The sequence below is a fragment of the Poeciliopsis prolifica genome, unplaced genomic scaffold (genome assembly GCF_027474105.1).
Source record: "Poeciliopsis prolifica strain line A6 unplaced genomic scaffold, Auburn_PproV2 SCAFFOLD064, whole genome shotgun sequence".
Taxonomy (NCBI): Eukaryota; Metazoa; Chordata; class Actinopteri; order Cyprinodontiformes; family Poeciliidae; genus Poeciliopsis; species Poeciliopsis prolifica.
Window position 1 is genome coordinate 1,059,618 of NW_026562439.1, and position 27,958 is coordinate 1,087,575.

The 27,958-nt window shown below is 40.6% G+C and overlaps 2 protein-coding genes and 1 long non-coding RNA gene across 7 annotated transcripts in view; 1 reads left to right on the forward strand and 2 right to left on the reverse strand.

Moving 5' to 3' along the window:
• The window catches only part of LOC129351091 (uncharacterized), a 59,459-nt gene extending 47,307 nt beyond the window's left edge, over positions 1–12,152 (forward strand). The window contains exon 4 of the long non-coding RNA XR_008604695.1: positions 12,125–12,152. This is a non-coding gene — a long non-coding RNA (uncharacterized LOC129351091). The remainder of the gene's footprint in view (positions 1–12,124) is intronic.
• sh3gl2a (SH3 domain containing GRB2 like 2a, endophilin A1) overlaps positions 1–15,536 on the reverse strand; it is a 34,433-nt gene extending 18,897 nt beyond the window's left edge. For all 5 annotated transcript variants that reach the window (XR_008604693.1, XM_055019882.1, XM_055019881.1 and 2 more), the window contains exon 1: positions 15,337–15,536. Coding sequence is in view for 4 of the 5 variants with exons in the window: in XM_055019882.1 (XP_054875857.1) it covers positions 15,337–15,381 (45 nt within the window). In the remaining variant the exon portion in view is untranslated. The remainder of the gene's footprint in view (positions 1–15,336) is intronic.
• A 10,389-nt stretch (positions 15,537–25,925) lies between these two features.
• The window catches only part of cntln (centlein, centrosomal protein), a 100,991-nt gene continuing 98,958 nt past the window's right edge, over positions 25,926–27,958 (reverse strand). The window contains exon 26 of the mRNA XM_055019925.1: positions 25,926–26,863. Coding sequence (XP_054875900.1) covers positions 26,753–26,863 — 111 coding nt within the window. The 3' untranslated portion in view covers positions 25,926–26,752. The remainder of the gene's footprint in view (positions 26,864–27,958) is intronic.

Genomic DNA, 27,958 nt, shown 5'->3' on the forward strand with positions numbered 1-27,958 from the left:
ATTGTAAAATCCTCCTCCTTATAAAATGTCAACTATTCTGTTTAATTACTGTAAACTTTTAGTTTATTGTTAAGTGGGTAAAATAAGTGGGTAAATTGTTTTATGAATTATATATTTTTCAGCAACAACTGATCCTGACTGGATGAGTTTTAGCTGTATGACTAGAAAGTTTGGACACCCCTGATTTAGACATTTAGTTTTGCCATTTCTGCAAAATGTACTACATAAATGTAGTTCAGACAAACTGGGCAAATCTTATTTGGGTTTATAGTACCAATATCTCAGAACACTTGAAATAAGATAAAACTAAGATAAGAAGTTAAAATTATATATATATCATCAATACTAAGAAATTATTGGCTTAAAACAAACATATTTCTTGCTGAAAAGCTACTTGTGAGTTAGTTTTGCTTTATTTTCAGTGTTAAGATATTTGCACTAGAAACCAAACTCTCTACCAGCATCGCTGTTCCTGTTGGCCAAGCTGCTTCACTAACCTCTATCCTCTTTGAGAGTTTGGCTTGTGGAGATTATAATCTGATTTGTAAGCTTCTGAATGCTTCTTATGTAACAGGGGTGTGTGTGTGTGTGTGTGTGTGTGTGTGTGTGTGTGTGTGTGTGTGTGTGTGTGTGTGTGTGTGTGTGTGTGTGTGTGCGTGTGTGTGTGTGTGTGTGTGTGTGTGTGTGTGTGTGTGTGTCCTTCGATGTAGAGCTCGGTGAACAGGGGAGGACGGGGCGGGGGGAGGTGGGTGAGGACCAGCTGGCGCTGCGAGCCCCAGGAAAACGTGCCACAATCTGAGAGCCGTGATGAGACAAAGATGGAGCAACTGAACACAGAGACTGAGTAATGATGAGGGAGATTAAATCCTTCACCATTATTCTGACTTATCTCTGTTTTCAGTGACCAAGAACATTAAAGGTTTTCTATCCAGAACGCACGCACGCACGCACACACACACACACACACACACACACACCAACAATACCAGTCAGTTTTCACTGGGACCACAAAGCTGAATTTAATGTGCATTTCCTCAAATATCTACACACAAAGTGAGTAATGATTTTTTTAAAACATTGATTTAAATAAATGTTTCATTTTATATATATTTTTAGTTCAAATCAAATTGCCTTTCAGCAACAGGGCAAAGCGCAGTAACAGAAACACAGTGAACAACTGAAACATTACATTTTGCATCAGATCATTGATTATTGCTTCATTTATAATGTTTCAACATCAACTCTGATTTAAAGGAACTCAGCGTTTCGGCTGTTTTGGAGTCAAAGCTGAATGCTGCTTCTCCTTGTTCGGTTCTGGTTCTGGAGATGCAGAGCAGAACCAGATTGCTGTGACAACAGTGCTAAACTGAATAAATACTTTATAAAATACTTTATAAATCAGTGATTTATAAAGTATTTTAAAGCCGATTCTCTGAGCCACAGGCAGCCAGTGGCAGGACTGTAGAACTGGGTGAGGTGCTCTGACTTCCGGGTTTTAGTCAGAACGCCAGCAGCAGCGTTCTGGACCAGCTGCAGCTGGACAATTTGTTTTAGTCAGAGACGCTGCCGCACTAATCAGAGCGACTAAAGATACACATGAGTTTCTCTGGATCTCGCTGGGACAGTAAGCCTCTGATCCCAGAGATGTTCTTCATGTGATAGAAGGCCGACTTTGTAACTGTCTTTATGTGACTCTGAAGGTTCAGGTCAGATCCCATCACTGCTCCCAGATTTCAGGCCTAATCTCTAGTTTCTAGTTGTTATTATTAATAGAGACTGATATTCTTCTGTTCCTAATAATAATTTTTATTTTAAGCAAAAAATAAATTAAAGTGAGTAAATAATTAGTTATATTAACTGATAATAAAACCAAAAAGAGATCCATCTAGAGGATTGATTTTTTTTTCTTGCTCTTTCAGCGTAAATTTTTTTCTTTTCAGTTTCTGTGCATCACAAGCTTTGTGTGCTTTCAGGTAAAAACTCTGCATCTGCATACAGAGACCAGGAAGTAGGCAAGAAAAGGACTCGCAAACACCCACTTTTCTAATTCCTGCTTCAGTTGTGAGGTTTCTCCTCGGCGGAGACAACGAACCTTCACATCTGCACCAGACTTGACTTTTACTGAAACATAACTGAACAGGAGAATGCATTATCGCAGTGTTTACCCAGCGCCGCTGCGTCGGTGTAATGATGGCCGTGTCAAGCTCTGGAAATCAGTATTGATGGTAGCTATTACAGCTCAGTTTCACACTGCTGCCTGCTGATTGCGTGTGTGTGTGTGTGTGTGGTGTGTGTGTGTGTGTGTGTGTGTGTGTGTGTGTGAGAAAGAGCTTCATGAACACAACGTTCCTCATTTCATCCATTTGATGACAGAAACCGTCAGATGAGGCGCCGCCGAGGTCAGTTAATTGAGAGTAAAGAACAGCAGCATTAAAGCGGCGCAGCATTAACGCGGCGCAGCATTAAAGCGTTGCAGCATTAAAGCCGCCTCTCCTTTAACTAGAGCCTCTCGTTAGACGTGATTCAGATTCTGGTTTTTATTCTGAGAATTGTAGGAGGTGTGAAAAGAGGAGCATCTTTTAGCCACAGTTCCGCTTGAGTTAAAGGAGTCTGTTCTTCATTTCTGTCTCAGTGGAGGCTGTGGCTGTGTTTTCATTAACCATAAAATTGCCTGATTTGAAATTACGAACAAAATGTGCTTAGTGGAAATACGTTGTTTTTTGATAAAAACGTTTTTGTGAAAGCATGAGGTGTTTTTTTTCGCTCATATCAAATTAAATGTATTTTGCAACAGTGCAATAGAAACACTTTTTTCACATCACACAAGTCACATGATCAACAAATGGATGTTACTACTGCAGGAAACGACAAAGAAAACAGGAAGTAGTTGGAGAATTTTCTTAAGAGTTACCGACTGAACAAACATATTCTAATGTGATTTTAATTACATTTCTTATTTAACTGAAACGCTGCGATTGCAAAATTGTGTTTTTTTTTCAGAATTCTTTGAAAATAAACAAAGATTTACGTAATTTTTTATGTAAACAGTGAGTGAAGAAAACTTTGACCTTTGAGGTTAAAATTTAAATTTATAGACAGATTTATTGATATAACCACCAAAAATTATTCCATTCAAGATAGCAAACAATCTAACAGATTGGATGAAAGTCATTTTGGAAAACAACAGATAAAAAAAAAAAAATCAGATTTCTGTTTGTGTTTGTAAACTGAGCACAAAAGTGTTTCAGGGCTCAGCTGAGCCGTTTTAACATCTAAACCCGTCACAAAGGAGAAATGAGTGAAATGAAACAAACGCATTATGAAAAGCTAAAGCACAGTTTCCCTGCAGAAACAGAAAAATGGACCAGAAGGTGTTTAACAGCTGAAGGAAACAGATTTTCCTGAACGGCGCTGCCTGAAACTCATTTATCGCCGTTACTGATGGGGATTAATGTCTGACTCAAAGCTAAAAGCTAAAACTACTATGAAGAAGGAAAAAAACAGTTACTGGCTCCGTTCTACTGAAATCAATAGTGAATTCAGACAAACATTCAGTCCCACTGCACAGCAAAAAATAAAGTTAACACCAGCACGAGCTGGAATGACCCAGTAAACAAGGGGGAAATTGAAAAGCGTCAGCAGTCGACATCTTCTGTATCTCATATTGACTATCTGCTCCTCTGCAGCGTCGGCTTTGATTAGATTTCCTGCCAGTAATGGGGACAGAAAAGGGACGGAAAGGTAACGACTCCCAGAATACTGATAAGAATCGCCCAACATTTCACACGCAAAACAAATATTATCAGAAACACTCACACCTTCAAAATGGTGAGTTTGTTTTAGCTCTTATGGTAAACTGAACATGAGAAGTAACTTAAAGGTGGAATGAGTTCAGAGACATGAAGCTTTATGCTCAGGCTGCTCTGATTGGTCGGTTTCCCCTGAGCGACGTCTCCTCACCCGGAAGCAGAAGCTCTGCCGCGCAAAAATCAGACATTTAAGAAGTGAGTAGAGTCTTCAAATTAAACTTTAATGGTGTCAAATGTTTTAGTTTGTGCCGCTGTTATTTTAAAGATATTATTAAATGTTTCCAGAGGTCATCAAAGGTCAAACAGCTCCTTCAACTCAATCTAGATGTGGTGTAAAAACTTTACGTTTGAGCGGCTATCATTATAAAGATTAAAAAAAGAGGGTTTTTTTTTCAGCAAATGGCCTTTTTTGAGAAGTTCAGTTAATTTATTGATCACTAAATTAGTTGATTACTCATGACTTCATCACCATTAATCCCATTAACAGTTTCAGCCCTCGGCTAACAAACCCCTTTGTGATCTTGCCTGTCAATAATGAAGACGTTATTTTATAGAAAATGGATTCAGCGTGTTTGGAGACTCCATCATCAGGAAACAGCAGCATCACTGAATCCTCCGAACCGCCAGGCTGTAACGTGTAAATGAGTGTCAGGCCTGGTTCCCTTCATTACGCCTGAGAGGTTTCACTTTAGAGGCTTTATCAGCTCAGTCAAAGTAGGTCAGATCAATAATTTATGGACTGCAGTCTAGAAACACGCATCCTCTAAGTGTTTTAACATGATTTATACATCGGATGTGTGCAGGTTGGGAGAATCCTGCTCCTCACGTGGTTCATAGGGATCCGGTTCATGTGATGAAGTTAGGAATATAAACGGGGAAATAACAGCCTAAAAGAATGAAAGGGAACATCATGCTTTAAAACCGATGTAATAAGAATCGTTATGATTGTTGTATTATTTGATATTTTTTACACACAGTTTTATTTTCATCTGTTGTTTTTCTGCCTGTCCATCAGCAGCAGCTGCAAAGTCAATACTTTTAGTTTTTTAAAGCTTTATTTGATCTGTTGTTTCCACCGTGGAACAATTTGGCGAAACGTAACATTTATTGTAGATTTCTTTCTTTTCATTGTTAAAAGTTAAACAGGCTTAATTTTTAACTGGTTCCTAGAAAGTCATTCAGCTTCATATCAACAAAGCCGGTCAGCTTCCCAAACTTCTCATTAGTGCTTATGATTTGCTGCAGCAGGCAGTTTCTCTTTCACTAACTACATTTTCATTTGACTGAATTTATTGGATCAGTTTGGATCCAGGACAACATAACGACCTGAGGAAGATTTAGGAAAAGTTACAAAGGTCTTCTAGTGCCATTTCTAAAAGTATTTCAACATCAAGAGTAGAAAAGGTTTTCTTAACAGTGACCAACTACAATTCTTTGAATAGTTTAGTATAGCCTTGAACTTGTTCTTGAGCGTTTTGCACAGAATTATTCTTAAATAATGAAGTTTTAGTTCATTTTGAGCTCCTTTCAGAATGAGTTGTTTTAGGGCTCTGTCACTTTAAAGCCACATAAACTGCTGCTGGCTCAGCTCCCCCAACTCAGCGTTTACATTCACACCTGAAAAATGACTGCAAACAGATGTGCAGTTACACAACTGTTTGAAAAGCAGAAGTGGAGCCTCCTGAACAACCAACAAGAATTCAGCAATGTGGTTTCTGGATGGGAGCAAAACATTTGTCTTCTCCAGCAGCCATTGTAAAACCAGCTGACCAAATGTGCTAGGCAATGAGGCTGGGATTTGCAGTGGTTGATACGCATAGACACCATAAAACATGAACTTACTGCCTTTAAGATCTGAAAGAAAACCCAAAGTGACCCATCAGATGAAATGAAACCAGTCAGGATGTTCAGGATCAATCAAGATTCAATTGTCTCACAAACTGGAAACTCCAGAAATACCAGATATTTGTTTCCCCTTTAAAGGTTCACTACCCTGAAATAATTTCTAATCTGGCATAATCCAGAAATGCATATATAGTAAAAAGAAATTTGTATCTTGGACCAACTGACCAACATGGTGATAAAAAGTCTTATTGGTTGGTTTCTAGTGGCCTTGTATTCCTGGTGTCTGACTTGTCATGTTAAGTCTGAGTGTTATAAAAATATCTGCTCCCCATCCAGCCCGAGGCGCAGATTACAAGTCATGAAGGTGACTAACGTGCAGCTGCACCGAGATTAAACAGCGACTCACACATGGTGCATCCATCGAGTGACATACCAGCGCTGCACATCACAGCCGCGCAGCGACTACTTACATTTACTGGAGTAACTTTTTGAAAAATTAAAAATACTCTTAGGAGTATTTCTGCTATGCTGTACTTCTTACTTTAACTTGAGTTATTTTTTCTGACAGCTATTTTTCACTTTTACGTGAGTCAGTGTTTTGGGCCCTTTACCAGCTCTGATGAGACAAAACTCCCAGATGAGTGGAACTAAAAATAAAAGTCAGACTAAAGCCTCGCATCTCCGACTGCGTCACATGGCGCATCTGTCCGCCTCGTCCTGCACATGCAGCACGTTTTCCAGATTACAGCTGCATCGCTCCGGTTCTGACTCACGCTCGGCTCCGATATGATGCAAAGTCACTGCGCCGGGATTAATCGGACTATAATCCCCGCCGAGCCGTTTTGCCTCTGCAGCCGGTCGGAGGACGGCGTCCGAGGGCGATTGGGCTCACCGAGGGGCGGATCAGACAGCCAAACACACAACATGTCTGCTCACATCACATGAATCTGCTCAATCTGCCCTCCAAACTGTCCCAACATGAACCAAACTACAGACTGAACACATGGCGCCTCCTCTTCCTCTCTGCCCTTTCCTCCAGTTCCTCCTCCTCTCACGTCCAATCCAACTTTTCTCCTCGTTTATTCCCTCCTACACAGACTGAATGTTTCACACAAACATTTGAGTTTTAATACAAAGTGATAAATATGAAAACAAGGGAAGCCTTTAGCACCAGACTTAATGTCTATTCTTACTTAAAATTATGATTAGTTTAGTATATTGTTGTGCAGATAAGGAGCCAAGAATTCACAATATTTTTGCTCATTTTGGCTCCTGATACTAAAGGTTTAGACATCACTGGGTTAGAAGATCCAGTTTAGAGATGATGGAGGAAAAAATCGACTTTCCTGTAAAGTATAGTTGCTGATATGTGATTAAAAGCGTTTGTTTGGTTTACCAAATAACACCTCTCTGTCTCTCTCAGGTTTTAGAGCTTCTGAATTCACAAAATATGCAATTACGCTTCATCACAGGCAGAAACAAAAGCCGGCAGTAGGTGTGAATCTGAATGAGGAGATTTTACAGCCGGATTCTGGTTTTCAGATGAAGCGAAAGATAAAAACGACCTGAACGTCCCTGAGGTAGAAATGCAGGACCGAGAGAGATTACTGTGGTCTCATTTACTCTTATTGTTGTTTTCACCATTTCTGTGGAATAAAAGGAAAAATGACCTTCAGCAAAACTCGCAGCACATCACCAGTAAATCATGTCTTCATGCAAAACGCTAACAGCAAAGCCACTTAGCTTCTAAATAATCGTCTATTGTTAGCAAACGATTAATTACACGTGTCATGGCCGACCTCCTGCAGCTGATGGTTTCCCCAGCATTGAGTCATCGCTCATCCCTCCTGCAGTGGTTGATGCTCAGAATGTGAAATATATAAGCAGTGAATAAAACATCAACCTCGGCCTGAATACTGATGCTAACAGAGAGGAAAACCTGCAGAAAATAAAGAGCAGCTTCTTCTTCTTCTTTTTGTTTTTTTGTGGTCAAACCAAACAGAAACCTCCCCAGATCGTTCGCTAAGACGGATCTTTAAATATGACACTGGTTAAACATTCGTCCTCTGAACGCGACATTAAATGAATTTACTCCTTCGCTGCTCTCACTCAAAACATGCCGACAGCATCAAACCACAGGAGGAGCTAATAATAGGACCAATTCAGGCTCCGTCTGTCTTTAAGCCCCCAGAAAAACACGGAAAACTTGATGCACCAGAAAACCTCTTTGAAACGGATCCTGCAAAAATAAAACCCCGTGTTCAACTTGGTTTCACAAAAATTACAGCGTTATCTGCTGAGTATTCACCCCTTAATCTTTAACATTTGCTTCCAGACAGCCAGACTTTGACACAATGGTTTTAGACTTTTCTTTCACAGAAGCAACTTAGACTTGATTAAATCCTCTCTCCCACCAACTGAGCCTGGATCCACAGAAGCAAATTAAGCTTTTTGAGAGTCTGAAGCTCAGAGACGCTTCATTCCTCATCCTGGCCAATCAGTTGCTCCCTGCTGCTTTGTTTGAACGCGACAGTTTCAGCCTCAGGCGTGAGATCGATCTTTTAGCTTCTCCTAAATTAATTTCTCCAGAAAAAAAAAGTTCTCTCTCTCTCTCTTTTTAATAAAAATGTCTGGAAAAGATTAAAAAATATGAATTTGATGTTTTGAGAGCATCTTCATGTTCTCCTTGTGACACATGGTTGAAGTTAGTAGAAGTTGATGCTAAAGTGCTAAGTATTATATTGCTTTAGCGCGTTGGCATTAGCAGAACTTATAATTAGCACAGCTAACTTTTGATTTTATTTAGTGATGCTTACCACTGGATATTCCCACGAATAGAAATGCTAATTTCCATCCAGCATCACTTTTAGTCTTTTGGTGAAAAAGTATCATCCATAAACCTCTCATGAATTCTCATAAAAGATGTTGAGCTAATGACAGCAGCTGAAAGGCTGTTAAAAACGATCTACATATGCTGATACTGCCACCGCCGTGCCTTACACCCAGACGTTGCCACCATAACGATAAACCTACATGACCTCCTTACAGAATGTCTGTCCTTAAAATGTCTCTGTAACAGGAAGCACAACCGGCTCTTTACCAACCAGAATCCAGAGGTATCTACATCGACAGCCGTTTCCAAACTGGTTCTTTCCTGACTGAGTAAAGGGGAGTTCAGGCCTGCAGCTCTTCTGCTGGACCCCATCCAGTGTAGTTTTACTGCAGTGCTGCAGTTAGACTCGCCCTGACTGCTACAGTTTGCAGAAAACAGCATTCACTTCTTTGATTTGGTGTTTAAGAATCTGTAAAATCTGTAAAACTGGGGCTCAAACTGGAGCCCATAGTTTAAATGCTTCCAAGTTCCCAGTTTGATCATTTTTCTGACCTTCTCAGTGATGGGATGGAAATATGTTTTTAAGAAAAATGACCTGATGGATGAGTCTGAGCTGCACAACTAAAATGGAAAAAGTTCACAGCAAAAACATAAAATCAAGAATTTTTGTTCTAGTTTCTTCTGAAAATACCTGAAAGCTTTTGAAATAAGACAAAACTAACTTATGAGTAACTTTTCAGTGATGAATAGGAAGCTGCAGTACACAACGTTTGTATTTATATGTTTTTGTTAGTTGTCATTATGACAGAATCTGTGAATAGATTAATCTCCTCTGCCTTCTCCCAGTGCTCCCAGTACCTCCTCCAGAAATACACTAGTCAGAAACAAACAACCAGTGCTAAGGCTAGTTAGCAAAGCCACCGATGACGGCGGATAAACGTTTTTTCTATAATGGTAAGTTGTTTCACTGCCAATAGCACATTTAGCAGCGACTACATTAGGGTGATTGACAGCGCTGAGACCCTTCTCCTGGCTGTTGCTTTGACAGAAGCGAAGCATTTCTTCAGATGGCAGTTCAAGAAGGATTTATTTCCATAGATTATCTGACAAAAAGTATGATGAGTTTTAAAAACATGTTTTTGTAAAAGTTACATTCTGCATCTTTATGTCAATAATTCCTTAATATTGATGAAAGATTAGTAGTTCCACTTTTAACTAGCACTTTTTCCATCAATATTAAGGAATTGTTGCCTGAAAACAAGCCCTCATATGTTGCAGAAGTTACTTGTTGGTTAGTTTTGTAGATATTTGCACTAGAAACTGGATAAAAACACTTAATAAAACTCTGAATTTCTGCTGTTTTTCTTGATTGCAACATTTTGAGTCATGTTTTAGGAATGATGCAATAATTCATGAGCTAGAGAACTCATGAATTAAAAGTGTTCTGATTTTACTCTCCAGCAGCAGAGAGAGATTTCTGGAAGGTTGTGCAGGAGCGTAAATCCCTGGAGATCCTCTGATCCTCTCGCTCTTTAAATCCTTCCTACCTGCTCCTGCCTGCTTCTCATCTTCTCCTTATCTCACTTCTCGGCTCGTAGCGCCGCTCTTGGTCCTTCCCGCCCATCTGTTATCTCCCAGCTGGATGCGTTCCACTCTGCACTGCAGTGGCCCCAGCAACGATCCAGCCTGGATGAGTCACACACTCGCAATCTGCCGCCCCGCAGGCCGCGGCCACATCCAGGGACGCCGCCGCCGCCCCGGGGGTCGCGTGGACACACACCCATCCACATTTAGACCAACATGTCCAATAGAAACCGCTTTTCCCACAAATCAATGAGAAAACAGGACCAATAAATCAAGATTTAAATATTTAAGGAGACTTTAGCTGATTTGCTTTTAAAGGAGCTTCTGAAGGAATTAAAAAGCTGCTGATGTTAGTATTCAGTGCACATCGTGGGAAAGCTTGTGTCAAACCTCGGCTCAGTGGAAAACATAAGATCACTGCAGCAGGAGCTCTTCACAGAAATAAAGATGTGCCTCATGTCTGCAGACAGGTGTGTGTCCCAGCAGCCAATCACACTCCTACAGGTAGCAGCCGGGTCCAGACGGCTCGTTTGGTTCCGCGGGTCACATAAAGAAACGGCTACAAAAACACTCTATTCTCTGCAAAAACTCCAAATCTCACCAAATACTTCTGCTCTAGTAAAAATAATACAGCTGAATAAGACGAAAATAACTTATAGATAACCTTCTAGCAAGATATATTAGCTAATAATCAATTAATTAATAATCTGCTAGCTCCTCTGGCAGATTATTTCACTTTGACATGAGAAACATGTCCTGTTTAATGTGAATTTATCTGTCAATGGAACTAGAACTTTTTCATCAATATTAAGGAATGAATTACTTAAAACAGGATCTTACATCTTGCTTAGTTACTTGTAAGTTTACATTTCTTATTTCTGCTGAACAAAGATATTTGCACCATAAGCTAGACTAAGGTTTTGTGTTTCTGCGGTGAAACCAGATCACAAGATTGAGAAAATGAGGAGAGATTTGTTTTGAATTAGCAGTAAATCACCAAATCAATGAGTCTGGCGCAATCATTTAATCTCTGAAAGACAACGGTCGGTAATGAAGAGGAAAACATGCGGCCATATGGAGTCCACTTGCTGCCAAGAATGATGCTCAAAACAGAATCACACAAGACTGGGAGGAGGATTTAAACAGAACCGGGAATTTAATTAGCTAAGCATGATTGATCAATTTCATCAACTCTAAAAATTCTATTGTAATTTTATTTCATTTTTAATAAAATAGCATCTGAATGCTAAACAAGTAGCAGCAGCACAGATGCTAATGCTAACGTGAGCGTCTACAATCCACACTGGAAAGGTGAATAAAGCTTTATGATGGTTGAAGAATGTGAAATTTATGAGTTTGAAAAGTTGAAAATGTTTCACTATTGAAACTCAAAATTTGAGTCATTTGGCAGAAATTTACTCCAGGTTTTCCTTTGGCCTTAACATGTTTTCGTATCGCAAAACTACAACTCTATTCTCGAAATAAAGTTGTAATTTTTTTATCTTTTAATTTTCTCATCATCTTCTTATGATGAGAAAATGACTAAAGCGTCTAAAACCTTATTTCTCCTGCATGTTTGTGCTGCTCAGTAAAGTTTCCAGCAGAAATCCATTTGGAGGATCAGAATCCTGATTCCGCCATGTTGGATTCTGTTTCCTGGAAAATATTTTCAAGAAGAAGAAGCTGCAGCTGAATGTGTCCTTGGATTGGCAGCCTGAGGAGAGCATTCTGTCGTGTGTGTGTGTGTGCGTGTGTGTGTGTGTGTGTGTGTGTGTGTGTGTGTGTGTGTAATGAATGGGGGTTGGTAACGTTTGAGGAGCAGATTGCAGGAGAAACCAAAAAGAAAACGCACATCGCTGCTCTCTGAATGCACTAAATCTCCCAGACAGAAGCAGACATGAAGCTGCAGAGAAACATCTGCAGGGCCGACAGGCGACCATTAACACAATCTGTGCTGCTATCCGACGCCTCCTCCGGTTTCCACAACCAGCTCTTTGTTCAAAGTGAGAAATTACTTGCAAATGTTTGGATTTATTTCTGCTCCTTATTTCAGGCTTCAGCACAACAAAACCTTCTGAGAAATGTTTCACAGCTTCAGTCTGGAGCCGTTTTCTTCCTGAAGCCTCAGGAGAGAAAGACCTGCAGACGCGTTGATCAGTGGCGAGATCTCCAGGTTCAGGTTGAGCCGCTCAGCCGGGATGGAGCAGACGGCCATTTGTAAACGTGCTGAAGCGGAGGAGTGTGTGTGACTCAACCGGGAGGCGTTTGGCTCGTGTCGGCCCGAAGCCGACCGTCAGCGCCGCTCTGACTCACCAGGACCGAATCAGAACCGCCCCGCAGAGAATCAGCAGCCCCAGAAACGGATCACAGCCGCAAGCAGAGATCTGCCACTGTCACTAAGATCTGCTATAGGAGGGCAGAGATGCTGGTCAGCTGTGCAAAAGTCTTAAATCGCTTTAGTTTTGCTCCATTTTCCTTCCAAGACGTCAAACTGCCTTAATTTATGCTGAATTCACACGGGCCCAGTTTAGTCCGCTTTAATTGAAGTCCAGTCCGTTTGTCTAAAACGTCCGGTTCGTTTGGGGACGTTTTGGACCATCAAACTCTGATGCAGACCAAAACAATGAATCTGCTCTGCCGACAAACCTGGGTCGGTTTTATTGAAGTGAACTCTGGAGCAGTTCCAATGCTCATCTGAACGCCAAGTGGTCTGGAGACTGATCTAAAAGCAGGAAGTGGACCACAGTGCAGGGCATTCTGGGTAAATGCAGCCAAAACAACTGTAAAAGTTACTCTCTAATGGGTTGTGATGTCTGGTCCGCCTAAAAATCTTGGTGTGTTTTTACATTCGATAAACTCTATTTGATTTTGGACCAAGTTGCCATATTTGTTACATTTCCAGCTATTGCGGTTTGTTTTTTCACTGCACTCAGTTGAACCAACCAAACGCTTTGAAAAACCTGTTCCCCTCCTCACCTGTGGGGGCGCTGCACCACAAACCACTGAAGGAAATGACATGAAAACCTCTGAAGAAGACACTGAGCACAACTTCCTGCTTTACAAAATGGAAAATGGAGCAATGCTGAATTTTAGTGGCTGGAGGATTTTTCTGTTCCGTCTTTGGTAAAAGATTGAAGAGCCATTTCTCACACAAACGCGTTTGTTTTGGTTGCATTTACCCAGAATTCCCTTTGCTGTAGTCCACTTCCTGTTTTGACATCGAACCACATCAGGGTTCACTCCAACCAGGAAATGACTAAAGTGCAACGCCGGTCATTTTTTGCTATGATTACGCATCTAATCTGGACTAGATTATTCTGCACAGGTTGCAGAATATTTAAAACCAAATGTGTGACTCGCAAAAACTTTATTTGATTTGTGAAACTTCAGTAGGGCTTTTTTTTCCATGTACATAACATTGCAACCTCTCCAGCTGCAAACCAACCCTTTGATTTGTGAAACTTAAATTAAGGGCCATATTAGCACTTTAAAAAAATGTGAACCAGATCACAGTGAAGATGTTAAAAATAAGTGAAAACAGAAAACTAAAAAAGTATATAACAACAAATAATGCAAATAGGAGCTTCACAAATCAAAAACCGTTTTTAAATATTCTGCAGTCAGTGCAGCACAATCAGTCCAGGTTTGAAGCGACTTTTCCAAATGCAGGAAACAGCTGAAAGTGCAAGGAATTCTGGGTAAATGCAACCTAAACATAAACATGTGAGTCTGTAGTCTTTTTCCGGAGACAAAAGAAAAACCGACAACCGCTAAAATCTAACACTGCTCCATTTTCATTCAGCTTTGTGAAGCAGGAAGTTGCTTTTTTCTAAATCCTAGAAAACTTAGCAAGAGCAAAAAGTTTAAACACAATTATCTCTAATACTGAACAAATGTGTGCAAACTTCTGAATATGAAAGGAATAAAATCTCTAAAAAATGTTCCTGCTAACTGTCAGACATTTAGAAATAATTTTGGTGATTCTAACTGAAAAGTTTGGCCTGATTTACTTCAGTGAGTTGTTTCCACCTGAGCTGAATCCAGCAGCTGAATTACTTTCCCAGCTCAGGTTCTGCTAATGAACAATTCATTTGATTCAGACCGGTTGGACGTGGGAAACGTATAAAACATGCAGGCCACCATCGCGTCCAGCTCCACTTCAACGTTATAGTCTAAACTTTAAAGGAAAATCAATGTGAGAAGCTTTGGAGCAAATTTTTGTAGAACTTCACATCTTTCTGCCCAAAGTGCTGAATAAAAACAAGACAAAGAATAACAGTCAAGACGTAAAACAATGTTGCATAAAATCAAATCAGCTCTGTTGCTTCGTATTTTCAGCTGTTTGCCAATTGCTAATGTTTAGCCGTATGAAGCTTACCAGAAATCTCCTGCACTGCTAACAACAATCCTTCACTGCATAGAGAGAAGAGCCTAGACAACCAAGATGCTAATGCTAATGCTAACCAACACAGACTGAATGGCTTTTTTCACTTCCTTCACTGCCAATGCTAAAGCTGCAGGCAGCCTACAAAAACCAGCAGCATCTTTCACAACATCTTCTGCTTGCTGATTGGTCCAGTTAAGATTCTTCTGGCTATAATCCAAGTGAAAGGGAGAAATCCCAGATGGAGCAGAGAAAGGAGATTAGAATGGAGCAGAATTGCATAAGAAAGCAGCGGCCAGGCTAACAAATTACTACCAAATTATGGTTTTTTTTTTTTGATTTGACATCTTAATCTGAGTAAAAAAAAATCATCCAAAAAAAAAAAAAAAAAAGACTGCAGATCTAGTGTAGATCTATGGCAGCTAGAGATGGTTGTGAGCAGTGCAGCTGGAGGAATCCTCCTCTTCATCTGATAACAGCGGAATCATGAGGATGCTGCGCGTTTAGAGGGCGCAGAGGTCACGTCGCGCATCTGCAGGGGCGCAGCAGCGGATTTCCGCACTTTTTGATTGCGTAACATTCCGGGAGTTCCCGCTGTGGTTGGCCGCAGGGAACATCTTCCCGCCGCTGCCAGGAGCCGCAGCTCCGGAGGTTCTTCTGGGCGGAATGTCATCTGAAGGGTACCGGGAGGAACCGACGTCCCTGAAAGCACCGCCTGACGCACCGAACCGGGATCACGACCAGCGGAATGTCCTCGAACCAGCAGCGGAATCAGCGAATGAATGACTGTTTTTGGCGCAATGCTGCAGCGGATTGATCCCGCATATCCCGCACCGCACTGATGGCCCCGCGGCGCAGCACAGGACGTCTTGTCCTCTTACCTGAGTGGCTTTGTGGAATTGCTTCTTCAGTCCCGCCACAGACATGACTGCAACGCGGTGGTTCTGGTCGGGAATCGGCTCTGAGGACGGGAATCTGCTGGCTCCGAACCGGATCTGGCGGGTTGCGTGAGGGCTGCGTGAGTCGTGGCGAACCCCGGTCTACGCTGGTCTTCTCCTCAGGGATCTCCTGTGTGGGAGAGGCTGAGTAAAGCCCCGATCAGCCCATTGGACGCTGAAGCCACATGTCTGGAGACGGAGCTGACGTCGGAGCATGCTCGCTTTAAAGCGGCAGCAGGGTCGGAACCGAGCGGCACCAGAACTCCTGACTGGGAGTGAGGACTGTAATGACCAGCATGAGGCAGGGAAACACCAGCTGGTTGTACTGGGAGGCCGCTGGGAGCCTCCAGATGATGACGACTGGTGAAGCCTCAGCTGCAGCACCTTGGACAGCGACAGTCCGCTGCAGGAGGAAACAGAAAACTTTGCTGCAGCTTCGTGCAAAAGATATTTAAATTTATTCTGTTCATCAGAAAACCACTGACAGAAAAGCCAAAGAAGCTGCATGGAAATATATTAAAGCTGCAGTATTTAACTTTTATAAACCTTTACATATTTATTAAAACTGTCTCTATGTTGTGACAATGAGACAGATAATCTGTAAAAACATCAATCTTCTCCATGAGCCGCTATTGTGTCTGAAGAAATGCAAAAACAACCAGGAGGAGGGTCTTAGTGCTGTCAATCATTCTCATGTATTCACTCCTCAATTTGCTAATGGAGGAGAACAAAGCCACCTCCTAGCCTGAGCTTTCACAACAGGCTACGCTAGCTGCAGCGTAGCAGAGAGCTGGGGATGAGCAGCACCACACATGATTGATTGACAGCATTAAGATCCACCTCCTGGTTCTGATTGGTTGTTTTTAGTTTGCGCTTGAAGAAAACAATATTTTTCACAGTCTGTCTCATACGGTCACAATAAAATGTTTTCTGTATTCTCTCTATTCTCTTGAAATGAAATATTAAATATATTTTCACCCTGTCTGACTATCTTACTGTCATACAGCTGGTTGGTATAGAAAATGACGAGTAAAAATTAGAAGTGAAAATACGTGTAATGTATATTTGGATTAAACAAGTTTCATCTTCTTCCTATTCCATTTCAACGTGGATGTAGAGGTTTTGGCTTTTATGATATATGTGTACTAAATATACTAAATATATGTAAATAATTATTAACATTTTTCTGACATTTCACATGTTTTAAATAAATATTTTTATTTTGACTTCATGTAATCTGGTATCTTACAGACTAAACTGATGATTTGAATGATAAAGTCTTTAAAACACAACTGTAATCTTGAAGGTTTTAGAGTCTAGATGGCCGCATATAAACATCTGGCGGCCTGGATTTGGCCCACAGGCCTTCAGTTTGACACGTAAATGAGTAATTATTATATCAACAGAAAAAAAGTCACATTTAACTCAAAAGACAGGAAGATTCATTACAAAATAAAAGCCCGAGCTGCATTTTACCTGTTTTATTTAAAAAGGTGTTTTACAAATAAAAAGAAAAAAGTCAAATGTTTTTTTCTGCAACTGCTTTTCTCAGAAGGTTCCACCAGATGACGGTGGCGCCATCTAGTGGAGACCTTCCATATGCAGCTCTATAACAAAAAGTTCAAAACATTTAGTATGAAAAAAGAAACAATATGGAGGTTATAGAAAAGATGATTTGGAGGAAATTGTGTTTACAGAAATGTTAAGTAGTCATTTGGTAAGATACTGCCTCTTTAGTTTCTCCATCAGGGAAAATGTTTTCTAGAAAAACAGAAAAAAATAAATAAATAAAAAATTAAAGAAAGCACAGTAAATGGGGTTGTATTATTACCTCAGTGTAAAACATACAATGAGACACAAAACCACCTCAATGCAATTTTGAAAATTCTTAAGTTTATTTAGAAATATAAAAGATGTTTATTTAAACAATATTTTCATTATATTTTTTAACATAACATTTTTCAGTTTACAATTTGAATCTTATATAGAAATCTAGTTTTATCAAAATACAATTTACAACAAATAAATGTTAATAATTAGACTAATTTCTGTTTAAATTAAGTTGAGAAGAAACAAACTAAATGCAAAAAAATATTTAAAAATTTTGCTTCACAAAATTAAAAATGATGATCAAATTATTACGTTTTATTAACATAAATTTTAGTGTCTGAAGGAATTGTGGAGCTTGTCTAGACAGGAACAGAAAAGAAAAAAGTTTGTTTTAAAAGCTTCAAAATGATTGGTTTTATTTTGAAGGTCTGGTTTCCGTCGTCTCCTGTCGGTCCAGTCTGAGCAGCGACTTCTGATGCTTTGGCTCCATCTAGTGGTGAAATACGATGTTGCACACAAAAACCGGTCAGTACAAACTGGAAACCAAACCTCCAGAAACAATAAAAATTAAAATTCAAGTGAAAGTTTAGTTGGGCCAGTTTATTTCAGGAGAAATCAGACAAAAGGATCTTAAACTTTAATGTGCAAATAAAAGTGTTTCCAATCTGTTGAGTCAATTTTACCTGGTCAGGTAAAAACAGCATAAAACTGGAGCTTCCTGTTGCTGCACTGCAAAACATCTGAAGATGATTAAACTTTGAAAATGCAAGTAAAAACTAAAATAGTTTTGGTTTTAACTCAGAAATTAAAGTTTATAAAGTTGATTAAACAAATTTTCTAAACTTTTTTTTCCTGAATTCCAATTCAATCGTGAATAACTTAATATTGTAATTCAAACCAAATAATTGCACTTATTTTTAGTTTGAAGAATTAATTTCTTTTGTTTGAACTGGATGAACAAAATGTTTCATCTATTAAATTATTTCAGTAAGCTTCACACTGAAGTCTGCTTGGAAACAGTTTTTATATAAATTTCAGCAAAACTGATATAAATTAATTATGCTGTGATTATATTGGTAATTTTTTGTTGCACAGTTGATGGACAGTAAGTTTGTTTGAGTTTGTAAATACACTGGGGCAGGTTGATCTTTAAAGATCTCTGGGACATTTATTTATACCTTTAAAGGGCAGCATGATGTGTTTTCCAGGTACAAAATGCCTCATATAAAAAATATGAGTTAAAAGAAATTTGACTTGGAATTGGGCCACCGTGTCTTTAAGAAGCTCCTGCTCCTTCTGAAGCTCCACCTTCATGACGTCATCGATATCTAAATCCACCAGGTGTTTTGCTCAGCTGAATGGAGGTTAAAGGATTTCTCAAACATGCATGAAATAATCAAAGCAGCACTGATGAGGAAATAACATTAAAACATGATTTAAAGCTCAAAAAAGTTAAGTTTACATAATCCTCCCTCTTTAACATCATAGCTGTACAAACATTTGACACCATTTTTGTCTGATTTGAAGGTCGGTTCTGATCGGGTGCACAACGCCGTGTTCCGTGTTAAACATTGAGCCCGACAACCTTCTGGGCTTCCCAGCAACAAATCGTGACGTTGCCTCATAACTCAGAGCCGAAGCAGCACCTTCAGGCGGTTCTGAAGCCTTTCAACACGGCCGGCGGCGCCGGTCCGGGCCCGTCCTGCTGCCACTCCAGCCGTGACCTTTTGGGTTGCAGTGCGCTGATGCCTGACGGAGTCGCTGGAGGATCGCTCTTCCAGCTGAACAAAAGCTGTCATCCATGGAGTTTTGATAAATTTGGAGGATTCAGAACAGACAGAATGTTTCTGCACATCTCTTCTGTCGGCGATAAAATAATCAATAGATGACTTTGTGCCGGTTCCTCCAGTGGAAACGCTGAGCTCATGTTTGACAGATGAAGTGGTGATTGGGAGGTCTGCCTTTTATTCCCCACATTTCCTGTTTCAGACATCTGACAGACGAGCGTTTTTGATCAATTCAAACTAAAGCAGCTCTGCGCTGAAAGCCAGAGTTAGTTTTCTGAAATGAACTTTCCTTCCTGACTTTCTAAAAGTTTGTTTTATCAAAAGTTCCTCAAATGTTTTTCTGCCAACTCTGGATTCATTTCCAGCCGTTTATTTGACCATTTCAGAGGAATAATTATCGAAAGGATTCGAAACTCAAACCGATGTTTTCTTCTTCTGCAGAAAACCGAACAATAAATGAATTTTACATTTGATATTTAGTACATAATCAAACTTCTGACCTTTAGGCACATTTGTGGTTTTTCTTTTCAATTATTTTAATAAAATCTGGGACAGAATTTAGATAAACTTTAAAAACATATTTGCAGGATGAAAACATAGAACAACAAAAAGTTATTTGTCTTGTTTTCTAAATAAAATAAAGTTTAATAAAGTTTTAATAAGGTTTTTACCTGCTCCAGTAAATCTATACCAGCTCATAAAGGGTTAATCCTGCAGGTTTTGCCCAAGATTATTCGCTGCTGGGGTCATTTTTCCTCTTCGTGTCTGAGCCAAATGAATGAGCGATTATTTGACCGCAGCTTCTGTTCGATTATGCATAAACAGTAAAAACACAAAATCTTGCCTGGTGACTTTTCAGCAAGAAATATGAGCCTGTTCAAGTCAATAATTCCTTAATATTGATTTTTAAAAGTGCTAGCTTCACCCGGCAGACTGTTTCAATTGCAACATGGGAAAAATGTCTTGTTATGAAATTATCTGCCAGTGGAACAAATACTTTTTCATCAATATTAAGGTATTATTGACTTAAAACAAGATCCCACATCTTGCTGAAAAGTCACTTAAAGTTAGTTTCTGTAGAAACTCGACCAAATTTACTTGGTTTGTGTTTTTTCAAAGCTCGTCTTTAATCTTTGGGATCAATAAAGTATTTCTGACCTGAATGTCAGTAATTACATTCTGAACCATTTGCTTGAAGATTGTGAAGTTTTAATGTTTTCTAGGAAGATTACCTAGCAACACAACTATTCTCTTATTTCCATTCATTTCTGAGTGTTTATATGTTTCTGTAATATTTGCAGAATCTGATAGGAAAAAAAAAGTCCTGACCCGGCAGGAAACGGGGTCATTTGTCATCGGCTTGCTGTGGCACCAGAGACGCCTGGCCAGCACACACCCGGCTGTGATAACGTGTCTGTGTGTTTGGTAAGGTCCGTGGATCCCCACTCCACTCAAACATGCTAATATACCTGTGCTCTGCTCTAATTGGTCCCAGTGATGCCCGGCCTGCTCCACCTGCGTTCGCTGAAGCCTCCAGTCGGTTCTGCAGCCGGGGCCCCTGCCAGAGTGTGCGAGCATGCAGCTCTAATGTTATGCAAACAAACACTCCGGTTGTTTGGCACTTGGAGCTCCTCGCCCTGCCACGCTGGAAGAAAGGGAGAAGGTAAGTGGGGGAAATGGAGGAAGGAATCTTGAATTCATTAGCGTGATTACCTGAGGTGTGCTACTGTATGGGGGGTAATCTGCCAGCCCGCTTCATAGCCTGCAAACTTCAGCCAGTCTGCTAATGAGCGCTTGGAAAAGTTAGTCAAGGTGGAGAGGTGCTTTGAGGGCCTCGGCCCCCAGACTGAGGAGGAATTATACGGAGTGAAGCAGAAAACAATGGATGGCTGCCTGCGATGGAGCAGACAGGACAAATGAAGACTGATACGGCTTAAACGCTTTATTTGTTAAACGGTACAACAGAAAACCCAGCAGGTTCGATCTGAATGCTTAGACAAATTACACACTGAAAAAGAATTTGGTCTGGTTTCTACTGCAAATACCTTCAATACACCTGAAACAAGACAAAACCAACTCAGTTTTGTTAATCAGAAGTAACTTTTCAGAACGATAGGAGCTTGTCTTTTGTCAATAATATTGTTGTAAATGTTCAGTAACTCTTGATTTGATGGGCCGTGCAGAAGAAACATGCAGCAGTCTCCTAAACCACAGGTGTCAGACGAGCTGCTTCTCCTCAAGGCGCAGCAGCTTCTGTACCTGCAGCCGATCGGACTTTAAGAATGGAAGAGCAGGTCCATTAGTATCGGTTTGTTCTGCCCAACAGTGTCTGGAGCCTCTCATGCCATTTGTTGTGGTTGCTTTAAATTTTATCACATTACTATTTTTCTAGTGTTCATGGAGGCTAGTCAACTATTTCTCCAAAATCTAACCGACTAGCAGCAGTGGACCCGGCTTTGGACCCGGTTTTGGACCCGGCTTTGGACCCGGCTTTGGACCCGGCTTTGGACCCGGCTTTAGACCCGGTTTTGGACCCGGTTTTGTTAAAACTTTAACAAAACAGGTTTTTTATTCAGTAGGTAGAGAATACAGAAATTTCACTCCAGAGTAGAAATACTTCATAGGAAAATTGCTGAAGTAAAAGTAAAACGTGCAGCACAGTAAAAATATTCCTAAAAGTAGTTTCAAGAAAAAATGTCTCTAGTAAATGTAACTAATTACTGCACATAATTTTTGTGAACAAACATCGGAGATAATCTATGCGACGACAGAGGAAGTCGCACTGAAAGATGCTTTAGAAATCCTGTAATTCTCATTTTATCCCTTTTTCCTCCCAGTGTGGCTTTGGACAAACTTTGGACACTTCATGAGCAGAAAAACCTGACGTATAGCGATACTGTTAGATTCCCCTGTTCTTTGCTCTGTGCCTCTACTTTATCACACAACATCAAAACAGCGCTGGGTTCCCAGGAGAGGCCGGCCTTTTTATCTGCTCCCCAGCTTCCCACGGCGGGCCGCATCCACCTATAATCTACTGCCGTTTCATGTCTGGAGCAGCGCAGAGAGGATGAGGGACGTGTTCAAGTGAAGATCAATGAGGTTGTGTACACAGCATATGCGCATCTGAAGAGTCAAATTCCTTTTTTTCTTTCTGAGGTGCCATCTGATCTAATATTAAAGAACATAATAAATAGATGCATCCACCGGTCAGGTAATAAATATTGCTAGGATGGAAAACAGAGAGATTTCCGTCATCCGCAGAGAAACAGCTTCTGTCTTTTGTTACTGAGCCGCCTCTCAGAGGACAGGCAATGAAAACAGTAAACATCCTGCATTATAGATTCGTCAAAAACACATTTGGCTGTTTGTCACAAGCACCTTGTTGTTTAAGGCAGTGCCAAGTGTCTGTGCCTGGAAAAATCAAAGCCCACCGATGTATTGGCAGCAGAAGCTGGAGAGTGAAACTGTGTCAGGGAAGAGAGGGGAATCCCCCCAGCGGCTGCTTCCATCCGCTCCACATCTGGCTGCTGAAACCTGCAGCGACTCTCTGCTCTCAAGGAGCAGAAAAACAAATCTTAGGTTGTTCTCTTTGCGTCCCACCCAAGTGGCACGCACTCCAACCAGACAAAGGGATCGCATCTGGAACATTCCCCTGCAGGAATCCCCGTGAAAACGATGGATCACAGTCAGATTTTAGAGCCAGAGAAACACAAATAAATCAATCCCAGGCTGCAGTTCCAGTGTTGTTAAAACAGACTTCTCTGAGTCACAAACTCTGAAGCAGGAGGGGATTGCATGGCTGACAGATTGTTTAGAAATCCTTCATGTTAATGGAGAAATGTCTAAAGGTGGTGTGGCCTCAGTTTTCTTTTGATCATGGACGTAAACATGAGCACCGATTCCTCCTCACACACACAAAAACTGTCGGGAACAAACTTTTTACAGAATTATTAAACAATTGTTGTTGTTTGTGAGCATAAAGTTCATCAGGAAAGACAGACATTTCTGCCACTGTTGTATTTTTTTTTCCTGAAAGTTGATGCGACTTTTTAGGGCCAAAAAACTGCCTGTAGTTTTTAGGGGCAGCATTTTGTATTTTCCAGGCACATCGTGTCACAATTAACAATGTCAATTACAGTTGTTGTAAAAATGCTGTATATTTTCAAAAACATCTTGAAATTGGGCCTCTGTCTCTTTAAAAGCTCCCGCTCTTTCTAAAACTCCACCTTCAGGAAGTCATCTCAACATGGCTCCGCTATCAACCCTTTAACATGATTTTATCAGCGTTGCTCTGAGACGTAGCTCAGCAGTTTCAGCAGGTGTTTGCTAATAGTTGCCGGCTAGTTTGAAGGAGCTGAGTGGGAGGACTGTTCTGTGAGGTAGAAGCTCGTTTGCTTGGAACCTGCATCTTATGGGAGGAGTTGCACACAGGAGGCGGAGCTAGAACCAACCAGGCGTTTTGTTTAGCTGATGCCATGGAGATTTAAGGATTCCTCAAACACGTGTAAAATAATCCAAACGAGACTCCAGGTTTGTTTCTGATGAGGGAATAACATTATAACATAAAGTTAAAAAAGAAGTTGATTTGACTTTATACTGCCCCTGTAAAACAAAGCAAGCAGCGCATTGGTGGGTCTGTCAAAACAAACTGCTGATAAATTCTCTCAGACATTAATACAATAAACGATAATATTGTTTTCAACTAATGTAATTCAGGAACACATTCTGAAAGATAAGTTCCAATGAACATTTAACACTGAAACAGGAAGACATTTTAAATATTCAAAATAAATAAAATAACAAATGAAAAAAAAAAAACTGAGACTAAAGCACCAAACTGAAGACTGTCGTCATCCAGAAAAAAGAAAAAAACAACACCATGATAAAAACCTGACCACAAACCTGACAAAACGGAGGGGGATGAAATGACTGATTGTGTTGGAATGAATTAAAGGGGAAACTTTGCATCTGGAGCTGCTGATCAAAGTGGTTCCCACAGAAAATCTGCCTTAACGAGAGCGATGCAAGGAAAGAAAGGAGGAAGACGAGGAGAAGGAAAGAAGAAGATGACATCCCACTCTTACGCAGAAAAAGAGATGAATCCTGTATGTCGCCTGCTGCATGTGTGTGCGTGCGTGTGTGTGCGTGTGTGTTGTGGGCGGGTCGAAGGGCGTTTTAACGTCTTCACTGTGGGAGCGTCGGAGGCGAGGCCAGGTTAATTAAACCCAGGGGAGCATCAGCCGAGGGGGCGCGTTTGAATGTGTCACAGAAAAGCAGGAGCGTAACAGCCAAGGCCGGATGGCGAAATGTGTCGACGTCGCATTTTACACCGAAAGGAAGCGAGCGGCGGCGCAGACGGAGATCGGATCGCTCCAACTTATTAATGTTTGTCATCAGAGCGCGATACGCTGGAGGACAGGACTGGAAAACAGGCTGAAGAGTTTCTTTCATGGGACAAATATTGACAATAGTCGGCTCCTGGGTATTGGAGGAAAGATGCAAACTATGTTAATGAATGGTAATTAACCGCCGGGGTTCGTGTCTTCTGTATCCCGGCTAAATTGGTCCCCGAGTTGCAGCTGAAGACAGTCCTGGCCTAATCCTTTATTATAAAAAGATAAAGGAAAACGACATCATTAGCATATATTTGGGAAGAGAAGTGGGGGTGGGATTAAAAAGTGGAATTATTTCTTTTTAATTCCTGAACACAGGATTTTAAACAAATAAAAAAAAAAGACGGTGAGAAAGTGGAAGAAAGGAAAAGGAGGAAAGCAACTCAAGGACAGAAGAGAGCGGTGTCGGGATTTAATATTCAAAAGGAATAATAATAAGGTAGGGAAACAGGAGCAGATAAAAGAGATTTGAAGCGGCTCCCTTTAACAAAGCCCTGCTCTGTATGTGTGAATGACGTCACCAGCAGGGGGCGCTTGTCAGGAGGCCTGCAGAGGGGTCACCAGGGGTCACCAGGGGTCACCAGCGACTCCAACCGGCTGGAAACAACAAAACACGCTCAGAAAAACATCATTTCAGAATAAAACCATCTGAACATATCCTTCAAAAATACATCAAAATGTATTTACGCCTTCTTAAGACGTTAGAAATGCAGAAATATTTGACTTTACACATTTGGTAAAAATGCATAAAAAGCATGAAAAACCGTTTAATTTTAATGAAATAATAAAACCGAATCAATGAAAAAAGTCGCATATTAAGATGTTTGTATTCTAAATGTTTCCTACAGGAATAAACATAAAATGTTTATCTATATTAATATTTACCTGTCCACCAGAGGCAGTGAGGAAGATGAGATAATAAAGACAAATGATGCACAAACTGGAGTCTTGAGGTCAAAACAACTGGAAACGTAAAACCGTTCCTGTCCACCATCACAAAATAAAACTACAGAAATAAGTATGTTGAAGTTGGAAATAGATCAGAAGAGACTAAAAGCTATGACTGAAAATTAGGGCCATACTAAAAATCTGATAAAATTATCAGAACAATGAAAAAATTACAAAAACAAAGTGATGACATAACAAGAATAAAGTTGTAATATTTTGAGAATAAAGTCATAAGTGTTATGATAAAACTGACTTTATTCTCATATTGTAATATAATAATACATTTATTTGACAATGCCTTTCAAAGCACTCCAGGTCACCGGATGAGAAATAGAAACAATAAAATGGAAACTAAAAGGCATTAACTCATCTTTATTCTTGTAATTTCACTGTTTATTTTCTCAGCATGGCCCTGATGCTCAGTCAGACGTAACTGATGTGTGAAACAATCAAAAAACAAACATGAAAAAGCAGCTTGCATCCATTGTTAGCAGGGTGGAGGATCTGTGATCCTGTGGGCTCATTTCTCAATTAAGACATCGTTGAATATTGGAACAATAAAAATTCAGCAGAAAACGGCTTGCCGCTTTATTACGATGATAACCTCATTTCCAGAGACTTTTTTGTTGAATTATTCAGACATTTCCAACGTGAGTTAATGGCTCTGGAACAAAAATGATTAATTTTACACTGCAAAAACACAAAGCGTATTTTTATAACATACAGGATCCTGATTAATGTCAATAATTACTTAATATTAGTTCCACTGGCAGATTATCTCCCAATGGAACTTTTTCATCAATATTAAGTAATTATTGACTTAAAACTTTCTTGTAAGTTTGGTGTTATTTTAAGTGTACTAAGATACTTAGAATTAGACTGAAATATGTGGTTAGATTTGGTTTTTGCAGTGTAAGGCATTTTGCTTGACTTTGCCAAGGTTACCAACAGATCTGAGTTTCAAAATGTCCTTTTGGCTCCAGCAGCTCCAGGCCTTCAGCAGTCGGATGAAATAAAGGGAAAGGAAGCAGAAGGTTCATAAAGGTGTAAGTTAAAGATCAGCGTAAGCGTCTGCCATGTCCCCCCCTCCGAGTTCAGGACTGCACCGTAAATTAGTTTGGCTCCGAGGGGCCCCGCCTGACAGCCGGAGCGCGCTGAGCGCTAACACAGATGTCGAAGGCTCATTTACTAAAGTCGGGGTGCGAGTCGGAGGCCCGGAGTGAGTCGACAGCTTTCCTTCTTCTTCTTTTTTTCCACAAATATTGGTCCTGCTGCCGCGGCTCCGTGTGGCTCGGGCCGGCCAGCGCAGAGCAGGAACCGGGCGGGAAAGTCGGGAGAAGAGGCTGGTGGAGGGGGCGAAAGAGGAGAGGATGACAGTTTTCCCGGCCTCAGCCCGGGGAGTCAGGGTTTTTCGCTGACTGGTGCTGCGAGCGCGGCCAGCTCTTCTGTCAGCACTTTCCTCTCCTTCATCTTCACGCGCACAGCCTCCATTAGCTGGCCGGCAGAGGGGATCTGCAGGGGAGAGAAAAAGGTTAGAGGAGGAAAAGCAGGAAAACACATCAATGCAACACTTTAAAAAAAAAACTTTTCAGACGTCCTGTTTGCTGTTTGGTGGAACCAGAGGAACCACATGGATCCAGAGTTCGTGTCAGACTTCACAGCCTTTCACAGCGTCTGTGTCTGATTTATGGCAGTATGTGTTCCTGAACATGCAATCAGTCGTTATTCATCCTTCATTTCCAGTTTCACACAAAAACTCGGAGGGAAAGAAGGGAACCTGGAGGCAGATGCTTACACCTACCTACAGGCGACGATGCGTCAAACTCAATCCAGCTTCTTCACTGCAAAAAACAAAATCCTAAAAAGTATTTTTGATCTAGTTTCTAGTGCAAAGATCTTACACTTTTATTACCTCACCTAATCTATCGTACAGATGATTATCTTCAGCAAGAGGTAGGCGCTAGTTTCAAGTAAACCATTTCTTAAAGCAGCAGTATTGTGTGAAAACCTGTTCTTTGAGCTTTACAAACCTGCTGTATTGTTACTCCCTCATGGAAATCGTACCTGCAGTTTTACCTGGGCTCTGTTTGAGAAATCCTTTAATCTCCATGGCAACCATTGAGCTGTATCTCCGTGGCAACAAACGCCTGGGTGAACCTCGTTGAGGCGCAACTCCTCCTCAGAGCTGCAGCTTCCACACGTTACGCCTCACATGTTGCTCCCCCATTCGACTCCTTCAGACTAGCAAGCAGCAATTAGCAAACACCTCGTGGACGTGCGTCTGCTGAGCTCATCATAAAAACTGCTTTTCAGTGCAACGCTGGTAAAAACGCAGTCTAACAGTTGGTAGAGGCGGCTTGTTGTTTCAAACACAGCAGGAGTTCCTTAAAGCGACAGAGGCCTAATTCCAAGGTGTTAAATTACAAAGTCAAATTCATTTTAAGTTACATCTGATGTAAATAACATTTTTATAACAATTGAAGTTAACATATTTACTTGATTATATTAAATGGCCCCATATGCTTGGAAAACATACAGTCCTGCCCCTTTCATATTAATAAAAGAATTACCAGATTGACTATGAGATTATTTAACTTTTTTATTTAT